This window comes from Pangasianodon hypophthalmus, chromosome 13, assembly GCF_027358585.1.
Source record: "Pangasianodon hypophthalmus isolate fPanHyp1 chromosome 13, fPanHyp1.pri, whole genome shotgun sequence".
Lineage (NCBI taxonomy): Eukaryota > Metazoa > Chordata > Actinopteri > Siluriformes > Pangasiidae > Pangasianodon > Pangasianodon hypophthalmus.
Window position 1 is genome coordinate 24,619,865 of NC_069722.1, and position 12,500 is coordinate 24,632,364.

The 12,500-nt window shown below is 37.3% G+C and overlaps 1 protein-coding gene across 1 annotated transcript in view; it reads left to right on the plus strand.

The window, feature by feature from the left end:
* clec16a (C-type lectin domain containing 16A) overlaps positions 1–12,500 on the plus strand; it is a 76,336-nt gene that overhangs the window by 22,659 nt on the left and 41,177 nt on the right. Inside the window, exons 7-9 of the mRNA XM_053239083.1 lie at positions 5,716–5,941; positions 10,220–10,343; positions 11,208–11,308. Coding sequence (XP_053095058.1) covers positions 5,716–5,941; positions 10,220–10,343; positions 11,208–11,308 — 451 coding nt within the window. The remainder of the gene's footprint in view (positions 1–5,715; positions 5,942–10,219; positions 10,344–11,207; positions 11,309–12,500) is intronic.

Sequence of the window (12,500 nt, forward strand, 5' to 3'; positions counted from 1 at the left end):
CGTGTTGTGAGCTCATGTCACTTGGACGAGCTTCATCCTGCTGGTTAAAACAGGAGTGAAAGGAACTGGGGTTTCTCAGAAACCACCTCATTTCTGGGCTGCTTCAGAGACACTGTGATCAGAAACCTCTTCCCTTTTCCTGTCTCACCGCCTCAACCACAGCAGCCTCTGCCGCGCACTGCTCGCTGCCTACCAGGAACCCGTGAACGCGGCCCAGTTCCTCAATGCACTCAGGAAAAATAATCATAATAACAACAATCTAGTGTTTTCTTACCCTAGAGTCAGGATTGAGGAAAACAGAGGAAGTGTTCTGGCTGTGTTCGGGAACTGATGATAAAAACGCTGTGGAAAGTGTTTATGATCAGCCTCGTCATCTTTCAGTAATACACGCTGACATGCTTGTGATTTACTGACTGTTTTAGGACGGAGCTTATTTTACGCAGCTCAGTCATACGTGACACGTGTCTTAGGGCTGTGAGAATGTTTGGGATTAATCCGGAGCCAAAAAAAAAAGGTGGGATGATTAATATCCCCATAACTCCAGTCTCAAAGTCTTTTATTCCTCTTACATCACGGCAATTTATCAACGATTCATTTATTTATTTATTAAAGACTGACATGTTTTTCTCTTTCTTGAGGAAAAAAAAAACCACTAAGCACATCATAAACTCGTTTGTCCTGATGATGTTGGAAAAGTTACAGCTTTAACTCTGACTTTTACAAAGCGCTGACACTGGAGACTCCTTCCATAGATGTTAAATAAACTTACAGTAAACTTCACCACATCGGCGCGTTATTACACGTTACGGATGAACCGTTACTATAGAAATGATAACATATTAGAGCGAAAGCATTAATATACACCTGTCACTACCGTCTGTGCTGCTGTTATAGAAAACTAATCAACCCCTTCTGACCAGTCAGAATGCAGTATTGGACATAAGGTCTGAATCCAGATAGCATTTAAGTAGTGAAGGTGTGAAATCAGGCTGCTGATTTCAGGTCTGCATGACAGTTAAGAGAAGCAGCTGCTAAGAAAGTGTGTGTGTGTGTGTGTGTGTGTGTGTGTTTGAGTGTGTGTTGTAAGCGCAGATGCTTTTTTTTTTTATTTGCTCTGCCTTTTGCTAAGATCTCAGTGGCTGACTGCGGCGCAGCACATCTAACCTACTTTCCCTTCCCATAAAAAGAAACACATGCTTCTCTCTGCCCAGCAATCACACACACACACACACACACACACACACACACACACACACACACACATATATATCATGTGGCTATCAGTACCCATGATGCTGCGTGGTCATACCACTGGCACACACCAAGACTTGAACGATGGAGGAGAAATCATCATTTCGAGACACATACAGGAAGCATGACTTTTTTAACGAGCACACTTGCTACTTTTTTTTTTTCCTCCCCTCTACACATAAACCAGCGCCACAAACAGCTCACACGTGTCCTCTGTCCGCGAGACTCACACCTGCTGCCTGGCTTGCTGGAAATGCACTTATAGCCCCGTGACGTCACGTCACATACTAGTTTCTAGAACAGATTGGTTCAGCATCGGGTTATAGTTTTAGTTTGACTGTTTGATCACAAAACGAAAAGTCGATGTGGTCTGTCTCAAAGATTTCTAGCATCAAATCTGCAAGTCTACATCAGATTAGCACACCTACAGGAGCCTTTTTTTTTAATTATTATCTGTCTGCATCGTAGTGAAAATCTGTCCCTCATCGTTATGAGGCATGCTTAAAACCAGCAATCATGACGTGAAAAGATGAAAAAAAGTTAAAAAAAAAAAAAAAAAAAAAAAAAGTAAACCCCTGCTGTGGTATAAATGGCTTAAAAAAAAAAAAAAAATAACAGAAACCTTTCGTAGAGACAAGAGATCAGCACATATGGCTCCGTGGGTGTGATCTCACTTCCTTAGCCTGTGCATATCTTGTTAAAAATCTCTCTTGCTGGTAAATAGCTTTGCCACCTGTAAAGAAACACGGCATTAGATGTGCGACCGCATTCGAGCCACAGGTAGCTGCTATGTACGAGGTGCTGCAGCGTTCCATTTCCACCGTGTCACCATGACCCATAAGCTCGCTGCCTTTGGTTACCCAACTCAAACAACTCCAAACACAACGGCTGCAACCTCCAGCTAATTTTCATTTATTTATTTCATTTTTTTATTCACCGCAATTTTCAATCTGTTTACACTTTTTTCTTTTAAAGTAATTATTAAAAAACTATTTATGACACACCATTTTAAACAGGTTGCTGACTTTATACCACAGTGACAGTGTTGTTGTTGGTGGTGGTGGTGTTGTCAGATTCTGATTGGTCAGGAGGTGTTGATTAATTTTCTATAACAGCAGCTCTGACAGTAGTGCAACTGCAAATCACCAACATTGTCCTTTCTAGAGTTAAAAAAAAAAAAACGTATGTAAGGAGATTGTAAGTTTATTTCACATTTATGGAAGGAGTCTCCAGTGTCAGAGCTTTGTAACAGCCAGAGGTAAAGCTGTAACTTTTCCTACATCTTCAGAGGAGTTTACGCATTCTTTGCGGTTTCTCTGTTTGTCTTATTAACTATACGAGAGAGAAAAAAAAAGAGAGGCTGGTGAGGGAACGACTGTTTATAGCTGCTGTAACGTAAGTGAGAACCTGTTTCACGAATTTCAGTAATCCTTGGCAAATCACTGTGGTATAAGAGGAATAAAACTCTTTGGAAATCCTGGATCACGCTACTTTCCCGTCGCCGATTATTTACTCTGTTTTGTTCCTTACTCGTTTGTTCATTAGCGTATATACATATACGTGTGGGTGTGTGTGTGTGTGTGTGTGTGTGTGTGCATCCAAGTGATTCAACTCTGAATCAACTCACTTGCAGGAAGTGAATCAGTGAATCAGAGCACGCCGTGTGTTTTTTGTTTTTGGTTTTGGGTTTTTTTTTTTGGTTTTTTTTTTGGTAGATATTTTGCGAGCAAAGGGCTGTATCGCTGCAGAAATACACTGTGTCCTGGAGATTCGAACGAAACAAACAGCAAGAGAAAATAAACACACGATGCGATAAACTAAATGTTTGTTTATATAATTATCTAATCATTTATTTACTGTTCTCTGTGTTCTCCTTGCTCAGAAGATTTGTTTACTTTTTCTCATAATTTCTGACCAATTAGGAAGGAGGATGTTTTCAGCCTTACGTGGCCCTCAGACACCTTTTTTTTTTTTTTTTTTTTTTTTTTTGCTTTTTGGTTAACTTACTTGTGTGCACCCTGAAAACATACCCAACCAAAACTTTCAAACCGAAAGAATTAATTTTGCTCTGTTTCAGATTCGTAAAGGGACTAATAGGTGTGAAATCCTCCTTAGTTTTGAGTCAAATCCTTTCTCTCACTTTTTAGAAGTGTGAAAAATGGAACATTGTGCTCACTGTCTTTGTAAACAGAACTATTTTTGGGCTTGACACAAGTGGTGCTAATTTAAAGTTCACTTTGCCTGCTTACCGGTGTGTGAAGTCCTTTTATGCTTTTTGAGTCACCGTGGAAAATCTTTTGAATACACCACCACCAAGGCGTGCTCACCTTTGTAACGTGTCCCGTGCATTTTTATTTCTCGCACCATTTCACCGGAGAGTTCCTTTTTCTCTGAACACTTTTGAAGTGACTGTCGGATTTCAAGGTGGTATGAGATGGGGTCGTTCTCCTGCACCGCTCCAAGCCCTGATCCTCTTCCCCATCTGCTTCCTGTTTTCAGATCACACACGTGCACGTTTCTGAGAACCCGGTAGCCGTCTTCCTAGCACCGGCCCTTCATGTGGCATCGCGCTTATCAGGGGCTGCCACTGTCATTTACAGTGCGGTTTGCAGAATTTCGGTTTCAAACGCTGTTTTTTCGGGTCCTCGGCCTATTTCGATGGGCCGTTTTCTTTTTTTTTTTTCTGTTTGCTCTCTTCGCTATGTGTGTGTGTTTGTCAGGAAGAAAACAAAGGAAGTGTGTACGTGATAAAGATCTTACCTTGTTTTTTTCAGTGTCTTCGCCGAAATGCTTAGAAACCATAAAAATTAGGTGTGATGTGTGAACCAGCGTCCAGTTTTCAGTATCATTTACACACTGCAGGTTTGGTTTCATGCAGGATGTTTGACGTCTTTGCAAAATGCACGCTTGCTTCTTGTTGCTTTAGAGATTTATCACTGCACAGAGCACAGTCCACACACTCGGTCTGTACAGGATCAAAGAATTTATTTTGCACAGACTGTTCGCTTTCATCTCCCTTGAAGATGCACCAACACCGTGTGTTCAAGCAGCCCTGTTTTATTTTGCCATTTCTTTTTTGTTTTGTTTTTTTTAAATTTATGGTGTTTGCTCAAATTACATTTTTGTCTCTTGTCCCTTGAGCCATGCAGCTAAGAACTAGTAAGAGTTCTTAATAAGATTCGTATAATAAGATAAAATTACGGAAATTCTAAATATCATTTAACTGTTTTTAACTAAAAGATGATCCATGTTTTTGAATGGCCGAGTCAAAGCCCAGACCTGAATCCACCTAAAAATCTGTAGAGTGATATGAAGTATGATATGAAAATTTGTGAGATCTAGAATGTTTTTGCAGGAAAGAGTGAGAAAATATTTGCCCAGTCAATAATGTGCCACGCTGACAGACTCTTAGCCAAAAAAGACTGAGTGGTGTAATAAGATAATAAAATCAAAAGGTGCTTCAACAATGTATTCGTTTAGGGGTGCGTATACTTATGCAACCAGGTTATTATAAGTTTGTTTTTTTCCCCTTATTTTTCCATTCTCCATCACAAAAACCTGCTATTTTACCAGGAGTGTGTAAACTTTTTATATCCGCTGTATGCTGCATCCGACTTATCTCGGAAGCAGGAAGTCGGAGCTCGGAATGACATCATTTTCACCTGGGGAAGGAAACACGGACGTCTCCAGCACCAAGCTATCCAGCTAACTGTGCTGAGTGATGTATATTTTCCTCCTCAGATCAGTGAACTGTAGAGTCAGCGTTATGGCTGTATGTGGATTCATCTAAAGCTAATACTCGCTGAACTCAGGCTTGACGAGGTATTCCGGTATTCCGAGTGTTTTCTTTGGTTTTTCCTGGCGGGATGTCGGGAATTACGAGTCACAACCTTTAGTCGTATGTAGCATTAATTTCTTGCATCATGCATCCTTTTCTATTTTAATTTTAATTATCTAGACTTTAATAATGCGATTGAAGCATGTGACATCACGACTAAAAATGGAAATTCGTTACTCTTACAAATATAATCAACTTTCTTGTCACGTTATGTGTTTGAGGAAAAAAAAACAATAGTACAGCTTTAACTTTGAACTTGAACTTTAACTTAGTTATATAAATATCACAAATAAATAACAGTTAATACTTTTAATTTTTTTTGTGATGCTGCAATAATTAGAATTTTGTCTGATATGACTTGAAAATTGTTGAAAAAAAAGAATGGTAACTTAACTTAAAAGTAACATTTGTAGTAGTTTTTTTGCACCTTGTTTTATGTTTTATTTTAAAAATTAGATCTTTTTTAAATATGAAATCTTGCCGTATATATTACAGTCTCCAGACATTTTGTGTGCTCTAGCGGGTGCTGATACACTGAATCGTCTTTATCATTGAATCGTACACTAAAATTTGTGGATTTTATAGACAGACGTGTTTTCTGTGTTTTTTTTTTTTTTTCCCCGTAGTCCAACGCCGGAGTGCGACGCTTCACCAAGCCGCCGGAGAGTCTGGAGCGCTCGTTGGAGATGAGCCGGCATCGAGGCAGGAAGAAGACGCAGAAGCGGCCCAACTACAAGAACGTAGGCGAGGAGGACGAGGAGGAGAGGGGAGCCGAGGAAGGCGCGGACGAGGAGAAGGCTAAAGGTACAGAGGCTAGCTCAAAGGCCAGCAGGACGAGTGGGGACACGGAAGGTGAGTGGCCCCGGATGAATGTCCCACCATCACTGACTGACCCTCTGTTCTCCAGAGCGCCCCCTACAGCCGTGGAGCTGCTCTCCGAACTGGCCTCGGAGTTACGCTAACACTCTCGTTAATAGCTCTAAGTCTCTCGAGTGGACTTTAATCCAAGTTTAAGCCTTGGATGAACTATACGACTGTCAGAGTTCACTTCTTAGATCTTAATGAACATGAAGGACTCCAATTCCAAATGATTCACATCTTTAAATTTTTAAATGCGAATTTTTTCGAATTTGTTTCCGCTATCTCAGGACGTCCTCGATTTTGAAGCTTCACTGCATCTGTGAAGGTTTTTCGGATATCTTCCGAAATATCTACGTCCTGTATTCGCTGTTCTCCTGCTCTTAAATTTCATTGGCTGTTGACGAGATCCAATCAGATTTGAGTTGTTTGAAATTAGGTTGGAAAAAAAAAAAAATCATATGTGGTCACTTTTTGGTCAGTGGCTTCATGTCTCTTTTTATATAAAACCAAATGCAGAATAAAAGATAAATTTAAAGAATTTAAAGCGATTTTGTTGCTGCAGCTGTTAAACATGAGCATTGCAGAACCTCCAGAGAAACTCCTCCTACTTTTATGAGTTGTTGGATATCGCAATGAGGAATTACGACTAAAACATAAGTGTTTTTTTTTTTTCGATTAATATAAATAGCCAAATCCCGGCTGACGTCCTGTTCATTATTTATGTATCCTAACCAGAGTATAATGTGATACACCCTACGTCGTGTACTACATGTACACTACCTATAGGAAAGAGTAGCAGAAAAATAGCTGAATAACATTATTAAAATAACACATATTAGTTTACGTGAAGTAACGTTATTAAATTGGCGAGAAACCAGATACTTCTCACTTGTGTCGCTTGTGTAGTTTGTCTCTTGTGGGCGTGGCACGTCTGGGACTCTTGTCACTCGTGGGCGTGGCCTGTCCAGCGTTTTAGTTCTGATTAGAAACAGTATAAGCTACATATCGCTTCTTTAACCCAAAATAAATAACACACTAATCAGTGTGAAAATCATATTAGCTTTGTTCCCATATTAGGTTAGCTAAAGCATACTAGCTGCATCCACTCAGCAGAGGTTCCTTCCAGGCCATGTTTTTCTTCATAATGTCTCTACACACATTGTGTCTCATAGGATATGATTTAAAGAAAAAAAAAAAAACATGCTTATTGTTATTAGAAATGACTCGCGCTGACTCAGCACTGCAGTGATTCATGAATATAATCGGAATAAAGGTTGTGTAATATTCCTCCGTTTTCACTGAAATTGTTTTCCTGGACAATCTGAATACCATAAATCAGAAGTTCGAATTATTCTACTTAATTCTCAGAATTAGTCATGACTCCAGGCGAATTTTACTTTGTACACAGCTTGTTCTAACCTGCTACACCATGTTCAGGACTTTTAGTTCCTCCACATTTCCCAGTAAGAAACACATTGTGGATTTTCACTGGACATCTGAATGCATCAGAAGTGAACGTGTCCGAACAGACAGTTCCCAGAGCCTCTCCACTGCCAGTTTTCCATCCTGTCTACATGCCAGTGATCACCTTGGTCCACATTCATTCTGTGCCGTCCACCTCACGGTCATGCTCATGATGTCGTGATAACGTTCTGACAACTGTGTGTTTGTGGTTCACGGAGAAACTGAAGCATCTGGAAACAAGTTAGGATTGTTTTACACATGGCAAAGGGATGAGATCAGACGATAATCCTGGACCCAGCTGTGAACTTCTCACTGAGTCAAAATAATCTTTTATTGGTCACACACAGTTCCACGTGCACTGAAATGCCTTTTACGACTGTGTAGTGACAAAGAATTTAGAATTAAGCAGAATTTAGAAAAAAAAATGAAAAAATATAAATGTTATAAAAGGTATAAAAGATAGATGACAGAAAAGTATGGACTGTATTTGGAATAAAGTGAAGATATTTGCAATACAATGCTGTGCAGCATCGAGCTGAGGTAGTTGCGGTGAAATAGCTAACGTGTATATATAATAAATATTTATAAATACGGGGTAATGCGGGTGTATTAACAGGCGTAGTGGGTGTGGGTGTTATCTATACAGACTAGCTAATCTCAATTTCATAGGAAAACCTTAGGGGTGTAACTGAATATGCAAATTTTATGCCATTGAAAAAAAAAAATAGAGCCTACAGCCAAAAAAAAAAATGCAAACAGTCTAAAAAATAAAAAAAAAATATGGCTAGTAATCATGTAAAAATAAGCTAGTAAGTCAAATAAAAAATAAAAAAACCTATATGATACTCATATAAAAAATAAAAAACTGCTGGTAATCGTATAAAAAAAAATAGTCATATAAAAAATATCACTACAAGAAGTTCATCTGGTTCTGGATAGAGGTGTGTATCAGGACTGGGATAAAAATAAAATTTAAAAATAGGACGCAACAAAAAAAAGTCACACAAGCGTGAGGTTAATACTTTGATGCTGTCAGATATGAAGCTTGCAGAACAAAGAAAGACTTTACTGCACCAAGCGTTTATTTTACAGCATCCTTAGTCCCTGCCTGATCACTTACTTTTGCAGGAGTTTAAATTTAAATAGAAAATAGAATCAGCTAAATTCGTAAACAAAAGTAGTACTGGGAAATATGACGATATAATTCGGATATTTTGGTAAATTATGTCACGATACACTTTTCTGTGATATCGTTTGTATCGTGATGCTTTTTTCTAACATTTTTTCTTAATGTTTTCTTTTTTTAACGAATAATTCCAAACCCTAATTAGAGAGAGGTTTTACTGTATTAGATCTTTAAATCTTTGTTTTCAGTGTTACTTCAATATTTATAGAAATAAATTATCATTAAACTGGAACCTTTGCGTGCCGTTTGTTAGCACAACTTGTGTAGATTGTGAATCATTTCGGATATTAACACAAATTAACACACCCCTTAACACAAATAATATCTCTGTGAGCAGGATTTTAAAATAAATAAATAAATAAATAAATAAGTTCCGTACACATCTCTAGTCGAGATTGATTATGGACTAGAGTGATGTAGCTGAGGTTGAGGAACTTGTCAGCTGACACTGCTGACGTTTCTACATCTGGCGGTTTTATCCAGAGTGTTAGAGTTCATATTTAATAAAAAATAAATAATAATGATAATAATAAATTAATAATCTCTTTAGGTTTAGGCCACGCCCACTACCGGATGCAGATGTGGATATTTGGAGCATTAAACAGATACTGATACAGATAGCAGCTCTGTGTTACATCCCTAATATACATAATATAATAGTGTAGTGTATTAATATTACGTATAATAATATATTATAACTGGATCAGATTAAAAAACATATACAACTGGGCCTAAAAATGGAATTTGTTTCTTTTAAAACAGAAAATAAACACTTGAGATGTTTAGTTTACAGAAACAAGTTTTAGATTTTTGACAAATTTTAAACAAAAAAAAAAGGAAATATTTCAAATATTCAAGATTCGTAACTCATCGTGTAAATTTACGCATATTTGTGATCTTCACCGCGTTAACGTCTTTGTACAAAAGGTCAGATATTCCTGGAGTCGTAATCCCCTCCAGATGGATTTGCTCTAACGTCAGGTGTTTACACAAACTTTAGAGTCCACGCTAGCTCGAGTACACACTGTCGTTAAAGCGAAATACCACATGCGAGGAAATTCAGAAATTCATATAAAATTTCTAAGTAAAGCAGAACAGCGCCATTTTCACTCTGACCTTTGGTCGACGCTTTATATACGACGTGTGTGTATAGATTGATTAAAAATATCTTCCATCATAATTGTTTCTTTTTCAGTGGATAGTAAATCAGTTAGAGAAGTTTTAAATTGTAAGAACAGGCTCATTTTTTTTAAAAAAAAAAGAAAAGTTCGTGGTTAATTTAGTGGTCACTGTGACCTGATAAACAACATTTTAGGGTGAGGCCAAAGCTGAAGAAGTCTAGACTGTCTGTCTGTGGTTTATACTGTGGGAGTTCTGCAGAAATACCACCGTAATGAAGCAACATCAAAGTTTCATAATGACACGTCCATCTCTGTCCTGCTGTGTGAACTTTACTGGGCTGTTTTTTGTTTACGGTGTGTTTTTTTTTGCCATAGTGATGTGCGTTCATAGTAGTAAACAAATCCAGAGTGGCATTTTTTTCATTGTGATGTGATGAGCATGGGCTCTGTGTTTGTGTTTGTGTGTTTGTGTGTGTGTGTGTGTGTGTGTGTGTGCAGAGATTGAGATGGTGGTGATGGAGAAGTGTAAGATCTCAGACGTGTCCACGCTCACGGAGCAGAACATCACGGACGAGGAGAAAACTGCCGCGGCCGCTGCAGGAGCGGAGGGACAGAAGAGCAGGTGCTGAAATGAATATTCATGAGCCTGTCACACAAACACAAGCGAACATGTAGCTGTAGCTCATAAAAACACAATTTCAGTTGTTTATATTTATCATTTTATAAATGAACAAATGGCTAGAAATGGTTTAGGAACACTTAAAATTCCAGGAAGTGTAAATGAATATGCATGAATATGTAAATTAAAATTATGTAAATTAAAATTATGTAAATTAGAAATGTCCTCCTGCCATCCCACGCATTCTAATTATAATTATAATTAGCTAATTAGCTAGCTGGATATTTAAGTGAATCTCGGATGACTTCCTGTTCACTGTGCTACAGTATATATGCTCACTACAGAGAGTACAGCGTAACGGTGTCGTTACTAGGGCTGTTAAAGTTAATTTCACTATTTAAATATTATTCAGATATGCATCAGTGTTATATTTTTTGTGGTTTGGATCGAATGAAAATATTAATTTCCAGTCCAGGATTTTTTTAATTTTTTTTTTTTTTAAACTGGGGTCAGAAACATGATAGACAGATTTGTTGCTTATTTAACCTGGACTTATTTAACCTGGGTCTCGATCTGACGCAGACTTGCGTATAAACAGCCGTCAGTCCGTCTCACGATTAGTGTTCAGGGAAAGTGGTTCTGTCTCGAGGTGTTTACACAGATGGTGGATTTTCACATCCACATTTGGATTGAATTAAAAGCTGACAGCAGAGATTTCTGGATGAGGTCCAGATGCAGTCCGGATGCTTCTGGTGCCTGATGGGAAGAATGTGTGAAAGAGTAATACACACCGCATTACACACCATATTGTCTTCTGTGTGTGTGTGTGTGTGTGTGTGTGTGTGTGTGTGTGTGTGTGTCGTACAGGCCCTTCCTGGACATGGTGTATAACGCTCTGGACTGTGAGAAGGAGGATTATCACGCCCTCTTCGTCCTCTGCCTCCTCTTCGCCATGTCTCACAGCAAAGGTATACACACACACACACACACACACACACACACTGTCACACACACACACACACACACACACACAAAATACACAATATGGTGTGTTATGTAGTGTGTATAAAGCCTCATTATAATAATCACATCATATCATCTGTCATTTGACATTGCAGTCCTGTTCACAAATAAACACATGGGCTGTAAATTATTATTATTTTTTTATTTTACAGAGTTGCTGTGACTGGAAAGACTAACTAACTAACTGACGAACTAACTAATTAACCAACCAACTAACTATTAATCTTTCCACATTACACAGTAATTAATCATCTAGGAATTAATTAATCATTCGATTAAGTGATTGATTGCTTTTATTATTAATTACTGTGTAATCTGGAAAGATTAATAACTAATTAATGAATTAATTTGTCATTTATTTATTTATTTATTTATTTATCTAAAATAATATTTTCAGTAAAAGTAATAAAAATTTATTTGTAGTTATTTTTAGTGCTGTTTTATTTCTATGAGTATTTTATCACTTTTAGCCTTATTTTATTTTTTTGTGTTATTTTGAGAATAAAGTCGTAATAATATGAGAAAAAAAATAAGTTATGATGTTATGAGGAAAAAAAAGTTACAGTATTTTGAGAATAAAGTATCTGCTGCTGATGCGCCAGATGATTAATTATTTCTTTATTAGTTAAATATTTCTTTTTCTTTTTTCATGGATCTGAAATGCACCATTCTGTCAGAGTATTACCACTTTATTTGCCATAATATTATATTTTCTCAAAATATTGCAAATTATTTCTCATAATATCAGGTATTATGATTTTTTTACTCTTACATATTGCATATTTTTATTAATCTTCAATTTGTATTTTTTTAAACAGACCCTAAAACGCTGTCGTATTAAAGAAACAGGTTAAATGTCGCAACTTATTTTTGTTTGTTTGTTTTGTTTAGTTTTTTTTTTTTCTTTTTTGTCATGGCACACGGTCAAGTGTGAAATTTTGCATAACTTTAGGATTAACTTTAGAAATAAATGTAAATTAAAGCAACAAAACATTTAACGAGTAACAAAAATGCTTTTCGCGTAACATTTAATTTCACTAAAGAAATTTTTTAACTGGTGTTCGTTAGTTATAATATTCCAGATATTAGCTGTAACACTGTGTCTGTCCCGTTGCTCTGTAACTGAGATAATAGCAT